Source organism: Anabas testudineus, chromosome 10 (assembly GCF_900324465.2).
Source record: "Anabas testudineus chromosome 10, fAnaTes1.2, whole genome shotgun sequence".
NCBI lineage: Eukaryota > Metazoa > Chordata > Actinopteri > Anabantiformes > Anabantidae > Anabas > Anabas testudineus.
This window is the reverse complement of record NC_046619.1, coordinates 18,922,110-18,945,264: the sequence shown is the minus strand read 5'-3', so window position 1 is coordinate 18,945,264 and position 23,155 is coordinate 18,922,110. Positions and strand designations below refer to the sequence as shown.

Below are 23,155 nucleotides of genomic sequence, written 5' to 3'. Positions count from 1 at the left end.
AAAAAGCGCTCTACAAATAAAATTGAATTGAATTGAATTGAATTAATGCAAATGACAGTGATATCAAAACCAAGAAAACCTTCCTGATACTAACTATTGCGCAATCCCTGTTTGTGGGGTGGGTTGTGTTGTGTTATCTAACAGCAAAATATTATTAGTAGTAGGAGTAGCAATGGTAGGTCGTTTTTTGTCTCAGTACCATCCTAAATCAAATCCCTCCCACAGGTAAATGGACGAAACATTCTTTCTGTCGATTATGATCGCACCCTGAGGACAGAGAAGATTTACGATGACCACAGGAAGTTCCTCTTAAAGATTATATACGACACAGCAGGCCACCCTGTGCTCTGGGTGCCCAGCAGTAAGCTATTGCCGGTTAACGTGAGCCGCACAAGCAGCGGGCAAATCAGTGCCCTGCAGAGAGGTCCCACCACTGAGAGACTTGAGTATGATAGCCAAGGGCGCCTGGTGTCCAGGGTGTTTGCCGATGGGAAGATATGGAGTTACACCTACTTAGAGCAGGTGAGAAAATAACAAAATGAGGGTAAGCAGTATGTAAGATATATTGTACAGCATGCTATTCATTACCACTACAGGGTGAATCAAGGCCCTGTCATGTAGCACAGGTCACCCTGAAGAGGCTTATTTTACGATAATCACCAGCCCCATGCACATAATTATGGTTATTACAGTGTTCTTAGCCAAAAAGAATAATTTTACCCTAATTACAGATTTATGGGTATCATTTATAAGCTTGAGGTATAAAAATGTTGAGTACATCTGCATTCAGATAAACTTGTAGCTAGCATTTGTGAGCTATACCTACATCCACCACATCGTATTACTAGTAAGTGTTTAAATTTAGACATTGCCTAGTAATATACTTTAAATCATAGCTTAAATGTTGCCTGTTGTATTGTCTATATTTATTCAGTTGCTGAATCTATGCAGAAGAAGCAATCATGTGATTCGTCCAGTCTTTCTGCTCCAAAGCCTTAGTGTACAATTTAAAAATTGAATTCAATTTCTAAGCTAAATAAACTTTGGCTAAATTGCATACAATGCACAGGGATTTTACCTGTGTATTATGATGCATATAAAATAAGATATCAGTTTTGACTGATATTATTTGACCTGTGCATTCTGTGGATGTTAGCAGCTTTCTGTCTCACGTTCTCCATTTCCTTCACATAAATAAACTACATAAAATAACTACAGAATATTTAAGATTGCAATGAGTTGCCCAGCTATAAAAACATGCAGAGATTTTCTCAGCCACCTCTGTCTGCATCCTTTCGTTGCGTGACCCGGAGAGGCCATGTCAACACTTTGACATAAGGAGCACAGAGAGCTCAGGGAGCACAGGGAACCTCAAAGTAACAACGGATGACTGGGCATGACATTTTAACAGGAAAGGTGGTAAGCCCTTAGAAGACAGACCACACTTAAAACTGCATATACTGTAAATTAATTAAACTAGTCTCTGTGCATAAAAGCTTTTAAATGGAAACACTGCTTATGCTAAGTACATGTGTATGTTGACAATAATTAATGCAGCTAAGCACATTACAAAGAACAACCTTTTGTGCATCAGCATGCTTAATAAATGTTCTTGATAGAAGCTCTACATAGTTTCTAACAGCAATATATAATTTATTAAAATATTGACAATAACTAAGCTTTATATTCTGCATGAACACAAGCTATGGGCAGCACAGTGATGACTCACACCAGGGATAGTTAATGCTACCTGGTGCATTTTTCATATATTGTCTTTTTTTCTTCTCAATTTTCTACACACTCTCCCTGCTTTGACCCCGTCTGGCATTACACATATATTATGTATAAATATTATGAAACTTAAAGATATTTTGCTCTTTTCTCTCTAGTCCATGGTTCTCCTGCTTCACAGTCAGCGGCAGTACATATTTGATTTTGACTCTCTGGATCGTCTTTCTGCTGTCACCATGCCAAGTGTGGCCCGCTACACCATGCAGACCATCCGTTCTGTGGGTTACTACAGGAACCTGTATCACCCCCCAGAGAGCAACGCCTCAGTAGCTGTAGACTACAGTGAAGATGGCCTCCTATTGAGGATAGCTCACCTCGGTACAGGCCGTAGAGTCCTGTACAGGTATCGCCGGCAGAACAAACTTTCTGAGATCCTGTATGACAGCACAAGGGTCAGCTTCACCTATGATGAGACGGCTGGCGTCTTGAAGACTGTAAACCTGCAGAATGAAGGTTTCATCTGCTCAATTCGCTATCGCCAAGTGGGTCCACTGGTGGACCGGCAAATTTTCCGCTTCAGTGAGGATGGCATGGTCAATGCACGCTTTGATTACACCTATGACAGCAGCCTGCGTGTTACCAGTGTGCAAGGCGTCATCAATGAAACACCACTACCCATTGATCTATACCAGTTTGATGACATCTCAGGAAAAGTTGAGCAGTTTGGAAAGTTTGGGGTGATCTACTACGATATAAATCAAATAATCTCCACAGCAGTCATGACCTACACAAAACACTTTGATGCACATGGACGCATCAAGGAGATCCAGTATGAAATATTTCGTTCACTGATGTATTGGATCACTTTCCAGTATGATGACGTGGGACGAGTCACCAAGCGAGAGATAAAGATTGGACCCTTTGCTAACACCACAAAGTACAGCTACGAGTATGACGTGGATGGCCAGCTCCAGACTGTATACTTGAACGACAAAGTGATGTGGCGCTATACGTATGACCTGAATGGAAATCTGCACCTACTGAATGCAGGAAACAGTGCTAGGCTCCTCCCTCTGCGCTATGACTTGAGAGATCGCATTACCCGCCTTGGAGATATCCAATACAGAATGGATGAAGATGGGTTTCTCCGCCAGAGGGGTGCAGAAATTTTTGAATATAACTCCAAGGGACTCTTAGTGCGGGTTTACAGCAAGAGCAGTGGCTGGACAATTCAGTATCGCTATGATGGACTTGGTCGCAGAGTATCCACAAAGACCAGCTTGGGCCAGCACCTGCAGTATTTTTATGCAGACCTGAGTTACCCAGCTAGAATTACACATTTATACAACCACTCCAGTTCAGAGATCACCTCATTCTACTATGACCTCCAAGGCCACCTGTTTGCTATGGAGATCAGCAGTGGGGAAGAGTTCTACATCGCTTGTGATAACACTGGTACGCCTTTGGCTGTCTTCACTAGTAATGGACTCCTGGTCAAACAGCTTCAGTACACGGCATATGGTGAGGTTTACTTTGACTCTAACCCAGACTTTCAGCTTGTGTTTGGGTTTCATGGAGGACTCTATGACCCCCTTACAAAACTGCTGCACTTTGGGGAGCAGGATTATGATATAATGTCAGGAAGATGGACTGTCCCAGATGTCTCTACGTGGAAAAAAGTTGGCAAAGAGCCTGCACCTTTCAATTTATACATGTTCAGAAACAACAACCCCATCAGTAAAGTCCATGAAGTGAGAGAGTATGTTGCAGGTAAGACATACTCCTGCTAGCAATTTAACTAACTTCAGTTTAAAAAAAATTGATAAGATCAAGTTTAGGGTTATTGGTGGTGATTGATTTTTTTTTTTTTTTTCTTGCACAGATGTGAACAGCTGGCTGGTGACCTTTGGCTTTCATCTTCACAACACAATTCCTGGGTTTCCAGTCCCAAAATTTGACTTAAGTATGCCATCCTATGAACTGAGAAAGAGTCAGCTGTGGGATGATCTGCCGGTGGGTAAAATTATTATTTCTTATGTTCATTGAATAGAATGAAGAGAACGGCAAAAAACAACAGTTATACTTCAGCTAACTAGTGTTGCAGTTCACACTTTTCCCCCTCATTGTTTTCTTTTTACATTAGTATTTTGAACCTGCCATCTCTTAATTGGATTGCTATGTATTTCATAGAATATCAGTTTTAATTGGGCCATATTTGCATAATCACACACATATTAAGCAAAGTGTACTTTTCTCTGCCTTGCCGTTTTAGTTACCAGCTGAGCACATTTTCACACTGTCTAACTTTGTATGTAATATTTTGGTGTTGCTACTGTTAAAACAATCTTTTGAAGCTATTTATGCTAGGGTTCTTTGGTCTAATGCCTTAACACAAAAAGTGTTGCTGTAAAATTGTCATGGGGGATTTATCTACTTTTGGCTTGAGAACACAGCTTGAAAACACCATTATCTTAGATGGGGATGAAAAACTCTCTGAAGCAGAGCAGTAGCTGGTTCTAAATGGCCTAGAGAGTCAAGTTCTGCCATGTTCAGATGTTAACGTTTCACTGCACTTTTCCTACAGTCTATCTCTGGGGTCCAGCAGGAAGTAACTAGACAAGCACATTCTCTCTTGTCATTCGAGCGGCTGCCACAGGTCCATCTAAGTCGAGGTCGCAGAGGTGAAAAGTCTTGGCTGTGGTTCTCAGCAGCAATGTCTCCCATTGGAAGAGCCGTTATGTTTGCCATCTACAAGGGCACTGTCCACACTCACACACTCAATGTGGCCAGTGAGGACTGTATCAAAGTTGCAACAATTCTCAACAATGCTTTCTATCTGGAAGACCTGCACTTCACTATAGAAGGACGTGACACACACTACTTTGTCAAGCCAGGCCTTCCAGATGCTGACCTTGCAGCGCTGCACCTTACTAGTGGACACAAAACTCTTGAGAACGGTGTCAATGTAACGGTTTCCCAGTCCACTACAGTCATGGATAGTCGGACTCGGCGATTCGCAGATGTGGAGATTCGTGCTGGTGCCCTGGCTCTTCATATTCGCTATGGATCCACTGTGGATGAGGAGAAAGCACGGGTTGTTGAGCTTGCCCGTCAACGTGCCCTAGCAGGCGCGTGGGCAAGAGAACAGCAGCGAGTGCGAGATGGCGAGGAGGGGGTCCGTCCATGGACAGAAGGAGAGAAGAGGCAGCTTCTGAGTAGTGGAAAAGTTTTGGGGTATGATGGGTACTATGTGCTTTCCATCGAGCAGTACCCAGAATTAGCAGATAGCGCTAATAATATCCACTTTCTTCGGCAAAGTGAAATTGGGAAAAGGTAACAATACGCGGTGCATTTTCTGCCAAAGAGACTTTTTGGCATACTATGGACAAAATGAAATGCAGCCCTAATCAAAGGTTGCTGATATGTACCCTGAGTGTCCGTGTGTTTTTGTAAAAAACAAAAAATTAAAAAAAGAATAAAGAAAAAAGAAATCAATAAAAAATACAACCAGTCAAAAACAATGCTGTGCATTGTGACCTAGGGACTACAGAGTTAATGTATAACTACACCAAGCCTTAACATGGCAATTACAGGTCAGATCCTCTGTAGCACAAGCATTCTGGACTCTGAAGCAGAGGAATAGTGGTGTGTTTGAGGAAATAGTGAGGTACTCTTGTTGTTTTGTTTCTTTTTCATCAAGAAATGTCTGGCTCAACAAATTTCAGTAAGAGCAAAGTAAATGTTTACATTATGCATATCTGCACTTCTCTAGAAGTGCAGGGCTCATGAGTTCACACCTAGAGCAAGCAGTGTCCTTTGGCAATTTTTTTTTTTTTTTTTTTTTTTTTTTTAAATCAGAGACTTCTGATGTCAAAGACAGTTCTCACCAAACAACCACTATGTATACCAGATTTAGCACTGTAAACATGAAAAAACATAAAAATGTCTTATTCTCTTTGAAATGCTTTTAAACTGAAAAAAACAATTTTGATGTTCAAAAACCCAATATTCATTGTGAATAAAGGACAGTAAAGGTATGAAGAACTGTTGGGGGGAAAAAAGACACAGCTGTGTCTTGGATAGCACCGGGATACCATGTTTTGTAAATTATGCAAGAGTTTTATGGCTTTTTTTTTTAACAAACTGAATAAATGTCTGTACTAGTCATTAACAGTAATTTATGTTGTGTTTATACATAATGAATAAAGTCCAGCTGATTTAGCTTTTTTTTTTTTTTTAAGTTATGTTCCACTCGATATGCATAATATGGGGCTTCTTCACAATGCTCTGTTTAAGCAATTAACAGAAACCTGTGCATGTAGTGACAAGTGGTGATGTATCTATAACACGCAGTCAACTATTATTTCCACTAAATTTCATGTTTATTGGGCATAATGCCTTTTGACCTGGCTTCCTGTCCAATTAATATTTCATCAACACAAATATTTTATGAACCCATCTCACATAAACAAGGTTACAGTGAATCCAAATATAGATCACATCCATGTTCTCGGTAAGTCTAATTTTTTTGAATGTTAAATGCACTCATGGATTAAAAATGATACTGGGGTTCTTTTCGGTGTGCTGTTTTTTTAAGAATTGGCCAGTACTTTCTTTTTGGTTTTATCTCGGAAAATAACGCTTTGGTTTGAACACGAAAAAAAACGGCATTAAATGGTGGGCTACTAATATGGAATATTATCACTTGAAGCTACTTTACTTTAAGCTAGCCGTAGTATGAGATTCAAAGGGCTGCTAAAGCCCACTATCTCTACTGCACTATGCTTTTATACGTTACGGCATGCGCTGCACAGTCAGTCAGGTAGTCGTTATGAATAAATAAGAATGCTTCAATCTTACCTATCAGAATTTGTTGAAATGCTGATTGTTTGGAAAAGTCAGCCTCATCAAAAACACACCGCAGTCAGTTCTGTTCTGAGTCTGCCTTCACACGAAGTCTTGACAGCACATCTCCAAAATAAGATGTTTTAGAACTTATATCTGGGGGGAAAAAGAGAGAAAGTTACATCCTTTAGCTTAAACTGTTTTCAGATATTTCTATGTGTATGACATATTGTTGATCAAAATAACAAATTACAGTACTTGTTAAAATGTAGATTTTACAGAATACAGAACTTTACAATCAGCTGCTTGAAGCCGTTCTGATCAGTGTAAGCTGTTGTTAAAGGAACCTGAAATGTAAACAGTTGCCTACAGTACAAATAGAATCTACACAGCATTTAACGCTAAAAAGATTTAGGGTTTTTATGTGAACAATGAATAGCTTAATTTTCTAAATCACTGTGAAAACAACCCCTTTATATGAATGTGGTTTCTTTTTCATGGTAAACATCAAACAGCACTTCAAACCAAATGGGAGAAGGATTTTTCTTTGCTTCATGTTTTTGACCTCCTCTCTGCTGTTCCACCATCCCACAGACTCTTTATGTGGTTTAAGAATTTTTTTTTAATATTTCATGACATATAGAGCTCAACAAAGGTATGTTTCTTAGCTCAAAATTTGAAAAACATGACTTTAAAGTTTTCATCAGACTCCCTTAGGGTAAACCACCCCCCTTCACCACTAACCCTATAATGAAATGTATTATTAAAGTTGCTCTGTAAGATACTGTCTATTGTTTTTTCACACTAAAATGACAGTGAACTCATCCAAACCCCATTTTGTTTTGAAATTCATACAAAGAGTTTCAATCTCCTCCAAACCCCTGCTGAAAAATCTTCAAATACAAAATTTGCCAGATATGAAACATTCAAATCTTTCATTCTCTTAAAAGTCCTGTGATGCTCCCTAGTGGTACAAAGTGCATAGTTCAGAAAGTCATCCAGCAGACTGTTCATCTACATGACATTTAACATTATATTTGTTATAACAATAGCCATCATTGTACTTTTGGATGTCAGAATATTTTTAAATAATACTGTTGCTTTGAACTCTAACAAGTATTTCAGTCGAATTAAAGTGATTAATGAGACAGATGAATTGGGGGGAGGCTGATCTTGATACTCCAGGTTACTTTCAAGAGACATCAAATGGAATAGATAAACCAGTAATCTGAAAATGACCCATAGTACTCTTGCAATATTACACTGTGACCACAGTAAGCACTGCCAGAGCAACAGTGCAGCTTACCACTACACAGCGCAACTAGACCTACTTCAAAGGCCGATATAAAAGAGATAGCACAACTTCGCAAGAACATCAAAGACCCTTACACATCAAGCAATAATGACCTCAGAGCCATAAAAAAAAAGCAACATGTTTCAAAATTCAATTAAACCTCAAATTTATACATGTAAGGAAAGAGGGTCGCCATATGGAAAGTTCATAACCAACCATCTTGACGACAGCAAACACTACAACATTACGTCATATATGCTGGTCGAGTCTCATGTCATACTACTTGGATTCTTTTAAGTGGTTGACTTGGATTTTCCTACAGTTCAATAGCCTTATGTCAACTGGTTGTCACTGAATCCAGAGGTTCAACTATATATTTTGCATCCATGCAGTTTCACATTCGGAGGATGTAGTGTTTTGGAAAAAAAAGTTTCTACTGAAGTATTTTTTTTTTTTCTGTTTTCTTTTTAAAAGCTTGTCACTGAAAATTCAATGATGTAAAGCACAAAGTAAAGAAGACTGCAGTAATTTAAAATGAAGATGACTTTCCAGTACTACTGTAGCAGTTATTGATGTGATATAAATGTGTCATCAGCTGTGCTGATAGTCAACTCCAGTCAAATAGTCAACAGATTGAGAGCTCTAATGAGCATCTAGTAAAGAAAATAACAGCATGTAGCTGACTGCACATTTTAAATCTTAAAATTAAATCACTCTCCTATGATGCTGTGTGTTTTTAGAAATATCTTATCTGTGTATGTGTCCCTTTGTGACTTTTACCAGACATGTCTGCCAACTAGTGTCACTGAAATTTCCAAAGCACAAAAGGTGATAGTATTTATTATTTACTCACCTTCAACAAACAAGCTGCAGATTTTCTCTTCAACACAAAAACAGCAGGATCTGTAGATGAATCAGATTAAATTTAAAGAAAGAAATCATTTAAAGTTGTTACTTTTATGATTGTAAGTAAGGGAGGATAAAAGTTCAGGTTTGATAAATGAAAATACACAATACACATTATCCTATTCAAAGAGCAGGTTAAAAATAGGAACAGTCAGGTTCCACAGTACTACAGTAAAACATGTAAGTGTAATATAACAGTCTTTACAAATTATATTATTTTTCCCACTACACTAAACTAAATGCCTGTAGATTTACAGCAAGATACAATGGTGATATTTACGTCAGCTGATGTTGTATTTAATTATAAACACAAATTTGTACAAGAAACCTCTGTTAAATTCTACCTTACTTCTGTTGATTCTTAAAAATGCCTTTATGTAAATACAAATTAATCTAATTAAAGATTTGATTCGTTTTTGGCTCTAATATAAATATATTTAGTTGCATTTTCATGTGTATTTTCTGATCATTTACAGAAAACTTATAGCAGGACTGCCACTTTAAATATACAGGCAGAGTTCAAAGACTGAGCACATCCAATAGAAAATAATTTAACTTTCACAGACAGTTTTACACAGCAGTGAGGGGGGAAAACAGCCTGCGTGCCTGCTTTCTTTTAATCAATGACTCACTCAGACCTTGAAGATAACACAGAATGACGTGTGTGTTCTGTCAGTAACATGGACAAGTTTAATGCTTCAAAGATTCACAATGACTATCTCATCTTGTTTCTAGCATCTCACCTACTGTACCCCCTCTTTCTTCACTAGCAATTCATTCATCTCATCTAAATGGGAGCAAGAACAAAGAATTTTGGGGCTGCTTCTTCCTCAGTTAGCAGCCCTATATTGCTTGGCTTGTATCATGTCCCAATTCAGAAATAGCTGCTTGTTATCATCCTTCTGATCTTCTGAGGACAGTTGCACAAGCTGTTGGGACTGTACTTGAGAAGTCTGCAAAGAGTGTGGGTGAAAAACAAGACAGCTAATGATCTTGGAGAGATTTAGAGATAGTTGATTGCGGATTGTCACACTGCAGAAACTGGGTTAACAGCAAAAAGAATTTGCTTGTTATTTTTGACAGCTTTATCATTTTCAATCAATAAGACCTATCATTTATGAAAAGTGACAAATACTGTATGTCTCAAACTGCTGCTAATATAGGTCCAACAGAAATGGTATTTGCATCTCTGGACAACCTTTGGACAGCCACATTCTCTCAAACTGGAGAACGTGTCCAATTTGTAGAAACTTCTAAGAATACAACCTCAGTGTACTTTACACGTTAATATTACTTAATACACTGTGTACAGTCCTCACACTCTCAATAACCTTGGAGATCACATCTCCAGTGATGTTCACTGAGGTAAATAAAATATTAACCAAATTGCAAATATTTACATTTATGTGTGTGTACAATGATTTACAGAGTGGAATCAACAATACCATGAGAGCATGGTCAGTTTTGTCTCAGACAGATCAGCTCATTCTATTTCACTTTTGCAGCAGATAAAGATTGTTTTGGGTAAAGAAGACAAACAATGTTAACATGGGTAACATCCATTTGACTGACTTATTTTTCTAGAGCACCTTAAAGTACAGAGTTGATGTGTTTTAGCATTGGTTGGCCTCTTTTTGTGGTTTAGTTTGAGAAGAAATATCTCACAAATTCCAAAATAGAAAGTTTTTCATATTAAGATTGTGTAGAAATTAGTGAAAATAAACGAAAAATACTTATGTACAAACTCCAGTTCTCTCACCAGACCCTTATATAATCAAATTCACTATCTGCAAGAGACGATATATACATATATAAACCACAAATACCCGAGTGCAAACACTAAAGATAGCCTGTGACCGACACAGCAATGTCCAGATAAGCTTCCTGATTACACCCTCTGTTCTGTTTACATTATATCTCCACAGTAAAACGTTCTAATCCTAAATGTTTATTCATTTACTTGTGTGATTTTGCTGTTAATTACACAATATCCAGAAAAGTAACGTGTGATAGGTATTCAATGTTGCATTTTGTTGTTTGATAAGAGTTCTTTTGCCAGGTCAAACAAAGTCCAGTGGTCCTGATTCAAAGTAAACAATGGCTCCGTGTTGGAATGAGGCGGGCCGGATGGTGACAGTGTCCTGGTGAGTGATTGGATGAGTTGAGTCTATAAAAACCTGGATTTCATTAAAGACAATTTTAGTAAATATTATTCAAGGAAGAAGAACATATCTCTGCTGCAACGTATCTGGACAAGCCATGAGTGGATGTCCATACTTTGAGAAGAGGCATTTGTAGGTTCACTTTTTAAACTCCATCTATAGCAAAAGAAATTTGGCTGCATTATTATTATTATTATTATTATTATTATTATTATTATTATTATTATTATTATTATTTTCCATGTTTCTTTTACTTTTCCTCTAACACTTGTTTTAATTCTCAACATCATCTCTTTTCAAACAAATCTTTCTTTCTTCGCACTGTAGGTTATTTAAAAACAAGCCTCCAAAAACAGATGACGACGAGGATGGCTCTCAGGCCGGGGTTAACAATGCCAGTAGAGGAGGAATAATCTATGGAGACTACCTGCAGGTAAAAAAGACAAAAAAAAAAAAAAAAGAAAAATAGAAAAGCATAACCAATCTCATGAATCAGTCACTGCACCTGGCCTTTTTTAATTAAAGATAAGTACTGGAATTTGAATTTGTTTTTAAATTAAAGTTTTATGTCAGACCATTTCTTTCTTTCCAAACCTCAGCTCGACAAAATACTCTCAGCACAGGTGTTACAGAGTGAAATAAAGAGTAATAAGATCCACGATGAGCACCTCTTCATTGTCACCCACCAAGGTAATAACGGAGAGTTGTTTTTTTTTCTACTTATCTCCCAGAAATAATTTCTAGATTTAAAAAGACTATGTTTAGTCTTTCCATTTGTTTTTGATATCTTGTTTACAATTTCATTTCACGTATGTTCAATTATTGTTTATCTTAGCATTTTCAAAAGGTAATTAATAATAAATAAAAGGGAATTCTTTCCAAATAAATTAATTGAATATGAATCAAGAATCAGATGTTTCAGTTATTTACAGATTATATGGATAAATACAGGAGAATCTAGTTTGGCATTTTTCCAGTGCAGTTTGATGATGTAGTTCTTGGAAGCTGAATGTACATTGACTTGTTTGCTTTGTATAAAACACGTTTTATGTCAGTGTTTAAACATTTTGTGTTTATTTCAGCCTATGAACTGTGGTTCAAACAAATATTGTTTGAACTTGATTCTGTGCGAGAGATCTTCATCAGTGGACATGTAAGTCACATTTCTAAGGTGTACACATAATTATATTTGATGGTATAATTTTCTCTTTATTTACACAGAATGTTAATTAATTTGAAATGCAGAAAAAAAAATAGAGAGCAAGAAAAAGGGGTAGTAGATAGTAAATCATAGATATGATTCTGGACCTGAGAAGAAACAGTATCTTTAAAACATAAATGGTTTAGATGTGAAGATTGCTTTGAAGATTGTATGCTGCTAAGAATATCAAATCATGAAGTAGAATAACTTAAATTCAGTTTTAATCATTTGAGAGTAGAAGATTACGGTAGTGAGAATATAAAGTTATTTTCAATAAGAATTGTTTGTCTAATTCAGTCAATCTGTCTTTGGAGTTCATCCAGGGAAAAATAAGATATTTAATGCATCATCCAGGTTCATATTCAAAATGAAATTAGAGCAATTGGATGTAATAATTATTTTTATCCCTAGAGGAGACACACATTAGGTTGATGAAATAATGATGCAAGAAAATCAGAAATTCTAATTAGTTCAGTAATTACATTTTATCCCTGTGTCAGGATATGTACTTACAAGATTCATTATTATTATTATAATTATTTTCTCAACGTTTTACTTTTCTTTAAGGTCCGAGACGAACGCAATATGCTCAAAGTCAACACTCGCATCCACAGGGTTGTGATGATTTTCAGACTGTTGGTTGACCAGTTTGCTGTTTTAGAAACAATGACAGCCTTGGACTTTTTTGACTTTAGGTGAGCTCATAAATAACTTTCTCTGCATCTCTGCTCCAGCTATAAAAAAGTTATGAGATGCACTCCGTGTGCTTACTCTGTGTTTGTGTGCAGGGAATACCTGTCTCCAGCCTCTGGCTTCCAAAGCCTTCAGTTTCGGATCTTGGAGAACAAAATTGGGGTCCCGGACAACCAGAGGGTTCCATACAACAGACGCCATTACAGGGACAATTTCACTGGTCATGATAGCGAGATGCTCCTAGCCACTGAACAGGAACCAACACTGTTGAAGCTAGTTGAGGTACATCTTACAAACAACAACTACCTGCACTGTGCATTTTTTTAAACATTCTGTTTGTTGTATCTTACTCTGGATAAGCCCATCTACTACTGAACAGGGAATAAGTTTGATAAAACATTGGGCTATTCTTGCAGGAGTGGCTGGAAAGAACCCCTGGCTTAGAGGTGGATGGATTCAATTTCTGGGAAAAGTTGCAAATCAATATTTTTAATAGACTCAATCAAGAGAGGGAGAAAATGGAGGTGAGAGATGACTTTTGAACAAACTTTCCTTGCTTTCCCTAGAGTGCACGGATGATTGACAAGAGACTGTATTATTTTTTTATTTTTTTATTTTGAAGAAAATGCCAGAATCTGAGGAGAAGGAGGAAGTGATGGCTGAGCTGGTCAAGCAGAGAGAGCTCTTCACTTCTCTGTTTGATGAAAAGCGTCATGATCATCTTGTTAGCAAAGGTGGGAGCTTGTGACTCGTGATCAAAAGAAATTTGCTTCAACATTGTGCTACACATTATTCAGGGACTATTAGCATTTATGCTTTGCCTCCCAAAACTATATTAATAAAGAATTCCTTTTACTTAATTTATTTTCAATTTTCCTAACAAGGTGAGAGGCGGCTCTCTTACAAGGCTCTACAAGGTGCCCTGATGATCTACTTCTACAGGTAGTTGGCTTTTACAGCTTCTTTCCCTTTAATTATATAGTGAAACTCAGCTGACACTGTATCTGTGTTTTATTTCACTGGAACCGTTGGGGTTTAACATCCCTCTTAACAGCACCTCGGTGCTAGTTCCTGATGTTGGGTTACTCATTTATTCTACCTACACAACACTTTTATTTTCCCCTCATCCTTTTTTAAAACCTTCTCAGGCGTCCAGGTCATGCGATATCTAGGAGCTGATAAACACTAGTAGTTTAACATCACTCATATCACATTTGTCAGTTTTACCAAGAAGGTGTGGCAACTAAGCTTTTAAAACTCGAGTGGTAAAAAGTTTGTCACATGAATCACTAAGGCTGTGTTTAAGATGGCATGTGACATCATTAAAGGTGATAATGTGGAACTACTGGGTTTCACTGCATTGTGGGTATTGAACATATAATAGTGACTCTCATTTCACAATTCCAGTCAACACCACACAGGTTTACAGACCAGGTTTGAATCTAAAAAACACATACTTATGTTTCTTATGTTCTAGGGAAGAACCAAGGTTCCAGGTTCCTTTCCAGCTGCTCACATCCCTCATGGACATCGACACACTCATGACAAAATGGAGATGTAAGTTCTGTAGCATTTCTGTCAGGAGCAGTATATCCTCACCAGTGAAACAGAACAGAAAAATGTGAGAATACAAATTTCTTTCACAAAATAATGCTATAATATTTTGCCCAACGGCAGAGGGAACTGTAGGGGAATTTGTAGAACTTAAATGAGTTCACAATCAAACAGAGGACTCTTATATCATCATCCATGCCTCCTGATCAATTTAAACAAGCTATCACATGAAATATATTTTTTTTACTGACGGACATTTACGTCTAAATAATTTATGGCTCTAATGAAACATGCACAGTAAAAACATCATTCAGATCACAATGAACATTTCTATCTTTTGTTTCAGACAATCATGTATGCATGGTGCATCGTATGATTGGCAGCAAAGCTGGCACAGGAGGCTCGTCTGGCTACCAATACCTGAGATCTACTGTCAGGTATTGTATGCTGTGAACCTGAACCTACTGATTAAACACTTTACACCACAAGTATATTGAACACTTCGGAGTTAATTTAGATAAGAACAGGACATTGTTAGTCTGTCGTTATCTAAATGAACCTGTCCTGTGGTCACTTCATCCAAACGTGCACAAACTACATTTAAAGTTTATTTTGGAAAGACGTAAAACACAAGTTCTTCACCAAGTATCCACTAAACTGTAAAGTTAGTCAGAAGGCTATTTGTAACCAATGCTAAAGTGTATTGTAATTATATCTGTAAATTATTCTGTTTACCTTTAGTGATCGCTACAAAGTGTTTGTGGATCTGTTCAACCTGGCAACATTCCTGGTACCTCGCCACTGGGTGCCCAAGCTGAATCCCAACGTTCATACCTTCCTCTACACGGCTGAATGCTGTGACAGCTCGTACTGCAGCAGTGAAGACTCAGACTAAGGGGTGTCTCAGTTGTCTGTCATGGCTCTCTATCTTTTTCTGTAAAAGACCTCACAGTGGATGATTTGCACAGCTGAAAAGTTTTAGTGACAGGTGTGTAAGTGAATAAGTGCCCATAAAAAACATGCAAAGAAACTACTTTATGCAATATGTTGGGAATACACAAACTATCAGTTTGGTGTGTGTATGACATTGGGTTGATGTACTTGAGGAAGACCAAAAATTGAAAAATAGCAATTAGAATACATTAAATTAGTGCGGATTATGTTGTATGTCATGTAAATAACAAACGTACACAAAGTTACATCACTTATACAGTTTAATGTTTAACAACCATGGTAGAAACAAATCACTTAAACAAATCATTAAATAAAATAAAATGTCAAATTACTAGTTCCTTAGCTACATCAGGTTGCAGAACCTGTAACACATTGCCTGAATAATTCAATTGGCCATATTAGACCACTTTGCTCTAAACCTGACTGGTCACAAAATATAGCAGATGGTTCCTTGATAAGATCTGCTTTGGTGTTTTACCAGTAAAATTATGCACATTGTGTGTGACTGACCTGAAAGCAAATGGATTGTTGAGAGCAATCACGCATCACAGAGGGAGTTCTTTCAGATTTCAGACGATTGCAATATGGCTTATGTGTAAACCTCGGTATAAATAATCAATGTCAAAAACAAAAATCAAACTGTTTGCACAACATAAATGTAAAAATATGGTGCAAAATGTGTATATAATGTTGATAATATAGTTGCTAGAGATGTATTTTGTATAGTTTTCTATATATCTATATTCTCTAAATTGATTTTATGTATTTATGCAGTGATTCATGTCATCTTTGTATAGGCAAATTTGTATCTATGTATTTAATAAGAGACATACTTTGTACTGCACATCTAGTGATATTCTTAGAGTTTTACAGTAGTGTGTGCATTGATTGCCCAGTTATGAGCCAACATCTGTCAACATATGAAGTGATTTATTTTGTTTTAGTGATGCAAGATGGTGACATTTCAATAAAATTGTTTAAAGTAATTTGTGAAGGCTAACAGATGACTGCTTTCAACTTTACCAACAGTGAACATATTCACTCATACAAATATAAAAGGGCACAAATTAAAATATACACAGTGTTGTCAAAGAAAAACTGCTGCCACAGAATCTGCAATACCTGTGAAAGGAAAAAGATAGATGCATTAATTCCTTAAAATACAGTCACCAAAGCTGAAAGGAGATGTAAACAGAAGATAACAAAAGGCAAAGATAATACATACCGCAAACATTGCTGCCGATTTTTATATAAACATAACCCTGATCCCCCCATGTGGTTCCCCAGGAGTTCTGCACAATCCAGTATGGAATGTCCCCTAAAAAAAGACAACATGCATTTCAGGATTTAATTATTTACATGATAAAGAAGATCTAGGTGTGTGTGTGTGCAACCATCTAAAACTGTTACATAATCACTAACATCCTTGTGATCCTTGTGTAATACCCACAAAACACAAGTGTGAAATAATTGATGAGAAATATAAAACACTGCTGTGAACTACAGTATGTCAAAAAACAAACTGTGAGAGTACATGCTGATAATAAAACTAATACTTACTTTAAATACTATTTTCAAAGCACTTCACAAACTTTCAACGCAGACTTAAACATGAGACGACCAAAAAACTGAAATTTCAACTGTGCACAAATTACTTACATTTACCATCCTAGCAACTCTCTGGTCTTTGTGATCATGTGGCAAAAGCACCAACAGGACTAAGACAGCAAAACATGAAATACTAAAATCCTAAACTTTACTATAAATAATAATAATAATAATAATAGGAATTTATAAACCACTTTCAATACTTACTAGTGGGCTGAGACAAGGACAGGTTTCTAGTAGATTTAGGCACAATATTAACATTAACTAGAGTTAAACTATCTTATCCTAATAGCAAATTTTGCACTTGTTATAAGGTGTAATAAATGTTAAATATCTAACACACGCAGAAAATATTTTAAAACTGAAAACATTTTGTTGTCTCTGTCATCTTTTGTTTAACACTTAATTAGGTGGGATGAGACACTCTGCTCTGTTGTAGCAGCAATTTGGGATTAAGTCTGATTAAGACTGGCACATATTTACCTAAAAATCTTGCCTTGTGCAGCTTTAAATTACTTTCACAGCCCCGAGGGCTGTATAACTTGCCTGACCTAAAAAGGCAGGCCCTATTTCAAGAAAAATATACAATCTTTTTTCTGCAATTATAATTCTCCCCATGCCAGTGTGGTGGAAGCAAGTACCAGTAGTGTCGTATCCAACAACCAGGACTGCATGATTAGAGTGGTGGCTGGAGCAGTGGTGCTGGATGATTCCTCCCAGGTAATCTTGCCAACTGACCGCATCCACAACAGCAGCCAAAGGACCATGCTCCACCAGCTGACTCATCATTGCTTCCTCTTGACCACTGAATAACACAATAAAAGACAAATGTGCTCTTAGGGTAGCATGTTTGACCTTGCAAATGTACTGCTATTTTAGGTGTCATTCAACTACACTGTAAAGTCAGGGGGTTGGGAAATATATTGGGAAACACTGTTTAAGCAACATATGGAGGTCATTACTTAAATTCTACATTTCACATGGTCTACTTGGGACACAACACTTTGACAACATGTACTATGTAGCAATAGAGATATATCATACGAGCCCCATTACAAGATAATAAAAGATTTTTCCATGACCCCTGAGTCTTCAACCTGTGAAAATGTCCAATTCAAGCAGCCTGATGCCCTCAGTGAAAGAGCACTATGACCTTCCTGATGACAAATGCAGGTCAAAATCAAAAGCTTCAAACCTTATAACAGATCAGTGGATGCTTGATGTACAGAGAAGTAGCAAGGCACTGACTAGTTTAAAAAAACATTTAAAATATCTTTACATTTCCAAATGAAAGAAGCTAAAGGGAATATCCATGTTTACAAATGGTGTAACTCTGTTTACTCTACCCCTTCAAACGTTAAACTTCATCAATTCTCACAGAAAAAAATGTCCTTGATAGCACTACAACAACAACAGGCTAGTAAAAAAATAACAGGCATTACACATGCTTTAAGGTGAGTTAGGTGCTGTTCAATATTTATAAAAAACAATCTGATTCACTTTACACCAAGGTAACCTTTGGGTCAGAAGCACTCGCACAGAGTCAAGAAACTCTGTGCCACTGAGCAAGTCATGTCTGTGTGGACACAGTAAACACTCTGGTCTGTCATTGCGCAGGACCAACTCCCTCTCCCCCTCTGCTTTGTCCTTGGTGCTTGAAAACCACATTAAAATTCCATGTGATCCAAATTTAGTGTTAATTTTTAGTCTTTATTGGTCTTAAAGCTCACAAAATGATGGCACAAATGATGTTTTTTTTGTTGCTTTTTTTTTTTTTTTTTTACCCAAAGTCATGTGCAGTAAAGTTTTTCACAGCAACACCACCATGTGACTGGGAGAAAAAATGGCAGAACCCTGTCTTGGCCTTGTAGGGATACTCTGACTGTGGCACCAATTTCACTCGCGTCTAGAAAGAAAATAGATTGTTAGTAAGTGTGTTGTCTGAATACGAAATACCCATTTAGCTTTCCAAGTGTTTGAACACCAATTTTGTTTTGCTCACTTCCACTACATATTTCTGTAATTAATATACATGACACATTTAAAACAACATCTTCACACAAGTGACCTGACAAGTGTCATTTAAGGAAAAATTATTCAGTGCATCTCGTGCGTGTGAAGTACTGAGAGTTAAGGTTTATGCTGTCTTTTTACTGAAAGACCAAAAATGTCTTTATATGTGTTGTAAACATAAACGTATTGTATACCTGTTTTAACCACTCCAGAGCCCACAATGGGGAGCCTCCATTGCAACCGCTGTTTTTAAAGGAGCAGTCCACCACCTGCTGCACACTTAGCTGCTCGAGCTTGAAGCCTTCTATAGCATGAACAGATTGTATGGCGCCAACCACGCTGAATGCCCAACAACTCCCACACTGCAAAGGAAAAATTACAGGAGCAAGATTTATCTAAGAAAGAAAAGCTTGGAATAATATTTGGGTCTGGATCCAAATTACAAACCCCATCACATCTCACAGTCCCCAGAAGGAAAAAATAATTGTTTTTCTTATCCCCATCCAGAGAGAATGTAATGTTTGTTCAAGGACACTTCAGTTTTAGCAGGGTAAATCATCTTCCACTGAATACTGAGCTTTGTCTCCATTTATGTTTTCTTGTTGCTGAACCATTTTTGTAATTCAATGTTAAAACTCAACCTGTTTATTTAAATACAATTCACAAAATATAGATATAATTTTAAATGGGGCTTAGAGCTGACTAGAAGATTTGTTCCGATAAGACACAATTTGGTTTTGCTGGCATTTTGATTTAAAAAAAGATGTATGAGGATAAATTAAATATTCTCACCAGGTATCTATAATGAGTGTTTATGTTCATAAAGTGAACTCATCTGGTCAGGCGGACTGAACTGTGACCAATTGTTTTGTGCTGCCCTCTGCTGACAGAAACACCTCAGGTATACCGTGTCTTGAGGAAAATCATAATTAATGCTTCTGTTAATGTAATACTTCAACGTTTAATGGAAAATCATCTAACAGAGTTGGGAGAACAAGCTGTTATTTTAGTTTTGCATAAATTCTCAAACCAGTGTTCTTTGTTGACGAAAAACGAAACAAAACTGTATTTCATTATGTAAGAGAGTGCATTCCTCCTCACTCTTACATTTTCTAAAACAATCTCATTCTCCAAACAGCATCTACTACGCTCAGCTCACTTACTCAGCATAAGTTCCCATAGATGTGATGAAAACATGAGCTCTGTGTAAAAATCCAATACTATGTTGCCCAATATGGTTCCATGGCTTAAAATCAATACTGAAAGCAAAAGACTGGAGAAATCATGATCACTTGGACTGGAGATAAATAAATGCTGAGCATACAAAATATTAGCATCGCCTGCTCTCTCCTTTAAAGTCAAATGAAGTGAAGTCATAAATGTGGACTCAAGATAAGAGAATTATATTACATATTATCCATGAATAGACAGAAAATGTATGTTTGTCTTGTAGAAACTCATTCAGGGAAGGCTGACTGTCAGAACCAGAGAAAAGAAATCAGAACAGAACAACACATGCAACAGAGCAGAGCTGTAGGTGAGTGTTGTCCTGTACACACGCTCTCTGAAGCAGCACTGGTTTATCACTTACACCTGCTTTTCCTTTGCCCCTAAAGTGCACTAACACATACGTTTTGCCTATTGTCACTTCATATTTAACCTTCAGTGTACAGAATAACGTATGCACTGATTTTGACATTTTAAAGGGAGGATGTTTATTGCGCTCCCAAATTTAACAAAGCTAAAGTAGACTTGAATTAAAGCAGGAGACATCACTTGTGTAACCAGTGGAACCTGGTGGTTTTCTGCTGTTTGCTCACTGACTGGCAAAGGATTGGATAAAGAGGGCTGGGTGTGTAGGAAGGTGCCTATTCTAATTCTTTTCTTTCTGACACGAGAGGATGTTCATCGTTTTGGGTTGAGTTATGGTCTGATCTGGGTTAAGTTACCAAATGTTTGAGGTCTTATGAGTTGTATGTCTTATTAGCCTCATTTTTAAAATTGTAATGTTTCAACACTACTGTTGAAGTGTACATGAACTTTAAGGGGTGTTCAGAAGAAGATGTAAATCTACTGTGTTTAGGGACATTCAGTGTAGCAAGTATAGACTTTACCTTACTGTGTATGTTAACTGTGGTTTGGTTTGGTTTAGGAGCGCTTCAAGTGATGGCAGACCATCTCTTTTCTTTTTGTTAACCTGCCCTATTCCAATCTGTCACAAGAAACCAGCAGCCTCAATCGCTATATGGCTGAAAAGAAATGTGTTTGCCAGTTGTTTGCACACATGGTCTGAAAAGCTGTGCCTTTCAATAAAAAGTGTGACAATTTGATGTGCTGTGACATCATTAATTCATCAATTACGGCTCTTCAGTCATGTAATGGAGCACATGACAAGCCATTTAGATTGTGATTGGGTTCTTTGTTCTGTGCAATGCTCATTGTAACAAATACTAGTAATTAAACTTTGCATTTTTGTCAGTAATTGATTTTGTGTCTCTATTGTATCTCGGATGCTAAACTCTATCTAGTATTGAAGAAGACAAGATATATGTAACAAAACAAATTTGAACAGTACTGATTTTGTGGAAAAAAACAAAAAAGACATCAGGAAATATAAAATGTACTCCTGCATTGACTGGTTTAATTTCCTAATGGTGAATTGCTTTGATTAAAAGAAAAAAAAAAGAGACATTAATCTGATTGTCGGTACATTCCTACCTACAGTGTATAGATAATATCTGTGTATCTAGATCTTACTGTTTGTTGGTTTTGGACCGGTACCACCACTGCTTTGTCTCTCCAGTCAAATTTGGCTGGGGGCCCCTGAGTCTTCAGTCCAGTGAAAAGTGGAGCTCTGGCAGCCTTAACTCGCAAGTAAAGATCTGTGGATAATAGATACAGTTTAAAGGAACATCTGGATACACAATGCAAGTGAACAATGGCTGCACAGACTCAGCCCAACCATCCAGGAGTTAAGATGCCAAATTAGAAACTATCCACATATGGTTCTGAAGAAGTTATTTAGATACACAGTCAAGCATCAGGCATATTTTTAACTCTCTACCAGATATAATTAACAAATATACAGCATGCACAACTAATGAAATTACTATTTGTGACAAACAATCACTGTACCTCTGAATTCCCTTGGTGAGAGGTCAGAGAACTGGTTAATGCCGTACTTTGCAGACTGTGGTGCTGCAGAAAAGGAGTTCAGGTATGCTTGTCGCTTTTTAGCATCCTAAACACCATCAATGACATGTTAGGTGTGGAAAAGATAAATAAATGGAGACAAATGAACTGTTCAAATATGAATGATCACAAACACAGTACAGCTAAAGCAATGCAATACATCTTAAGTTATGTTATACAATGCATAAATAGACCTTTTTTTTTTATTTATAGTAAATCTTATTAGTTATATTATAGAATGACAGCTCTAACACAATACAATTCAATTAAGTAACTTAAAAGTATAAAGGAGTCAAAGAACTACAAGGAGTGTAAAAGTAACACCAGTTCCTTCTCCAAAGTATTTCAGAGCCCTCCTTTAAAGTTATATATGTATATATTCATATATTAAAAAGTATAAAGTAGCATCAAATGAAAACACTCCATTAAACTGTACTTGAGTAAATGTACTTACTAGTTATAGTAATTTCACTTACAGTAAATATTGTTACCTTTTGCCTTCAACGATTTTAAAACAGTTTGTATCAATACACAGTTTATTAATAATACAAATATCCTTTCCTTCACCCAGATGAGTGCGATTGGCCTCTTGTGCCGTTTCTTTTAATCGTGTGTGGTGGTTTTGTTCCCTGTTTGTCTCTTGTTGAACCTCCTACCTGGAAACTGAGGTGACGACTCTTGAACTCCTCACTTCTGACCTCGTACCGACGCTGAAACTGCGCTCGGAACGAGTCGAAATCTACTTTGGAGACGTTCAACGCATGTTGACAACACAGAGGAGCGACCACTGTGCAAACCACCGCAACACCCACAAACAGCCGACTGCCCCCCATTCGGAGGAGAAAAGTCTTTTAGAAACGTGCAGAGATTAAACCGGGAAGTGATGATGATGTTTTGATGTTCGCGGAAAAGGTGCGGACTAATATGCTGCGCATGCGCGGTTCTCAGAAGGCGCTTTCTTTGAGAAGTTCATTTAAAGCAGCATCGACAGAAAAGAGGATG

General features: G+C 37.2%; 3 protein-coding genes across 4 annotated transcripts in view; 2 read left to right on the top strand and 1 right to left on the bottom strand.

The window, feature by feature from the left end:
- si:dkey-237h12.3 (teneurin-3) overlaps nt 1-6,238 on the top strand; it is a 130,197-nt gene extending 123,959 nt beyond the window's left edge. Inside the window, exons 26-29 of one of the 2 annotated variants that reach the window (XM_026358623.1) lie at nt 226-522; nt 1,890-3,501; nt 3,614-3,744; nt 4,316-6,238. In XM_026358623.1, coding sequence (XP_026214408.1) covers nt 226-522; nt 1,890-3,501; nt 3,614-3,744; nt 4,316-5,068 — 2,793 coding nt within the window. In that variant the 3' untranslated portion in view covers nt 5,069-6,238. The remainder of the gene's footprint in view (nt 1-225; nt 523-1,889; nt 3,502-3,613; nt 3,745-4,315) is intronic. The other variant, XM_026358624.1, reaches the window with a different exon arrangement.
- Nucleotides 6,239-10,999: 4,761 nt separating this feature from the next.
- Nucleotides 11,000-16,326, top strand: tdo2a (tryptophan 2,3-dioxygenase a). The gene is made up of 12 exons (XM_026358060.1): nt 11,000-11,070; nt 11,266-11,371; nt 11,538-11,628; nt 12,021-12,091; nt 12,707-12,834; nt 12,928-13,114; nt 13,249-13,356; nt 13,455-13,566; nt 13,717-13,774; nt 14,310-14,389; nt 14,733-14,823; nt 15,128-16,326. The coding sequence occupies exons 1-12, from the start codon at nt 11,036-11,038 to the stop codon at nt 15,279-15,281; spliced, it is 1,221 nt and encodes a 406-aa protein (XP_026213845.1). The 5' UTR covers nt 11,000-11,035; the 3' UTR covers nt 15,282-16,326.
- A 7-nt stretch (nt 16,327-16,333) lies between these two features.
- On the bottom strand, nt 16,334-23,139 carry ctso (cathepsin O). Its single transcript, XM_026358061.2, has 8 exons — nt 22,810-23,139; nt 22,097-22,202; nt 21,719-21,843; nt 19,156-19,323; nt 18,733-18,854; nt 17,590-17,753; nt 16,566-16,658; nt 16,334-16,462 (listed from the first exon to the last, which is right to left on the bottom strand). The coding sequence occupies exons 1-8, from the start codon at nt 22,984-22,986 to the stop codon at nt 16,428-16,430; spliced, it is 990 nt and encodes a 329-aa protein (XP_026213846.1). The 5' UTR covers nt 22,987-23,139; the 3' UTR covers nt 16,334-16,427.
- Nucleotides 23,140-23,155: the final 16 nt, after the last annotated feature.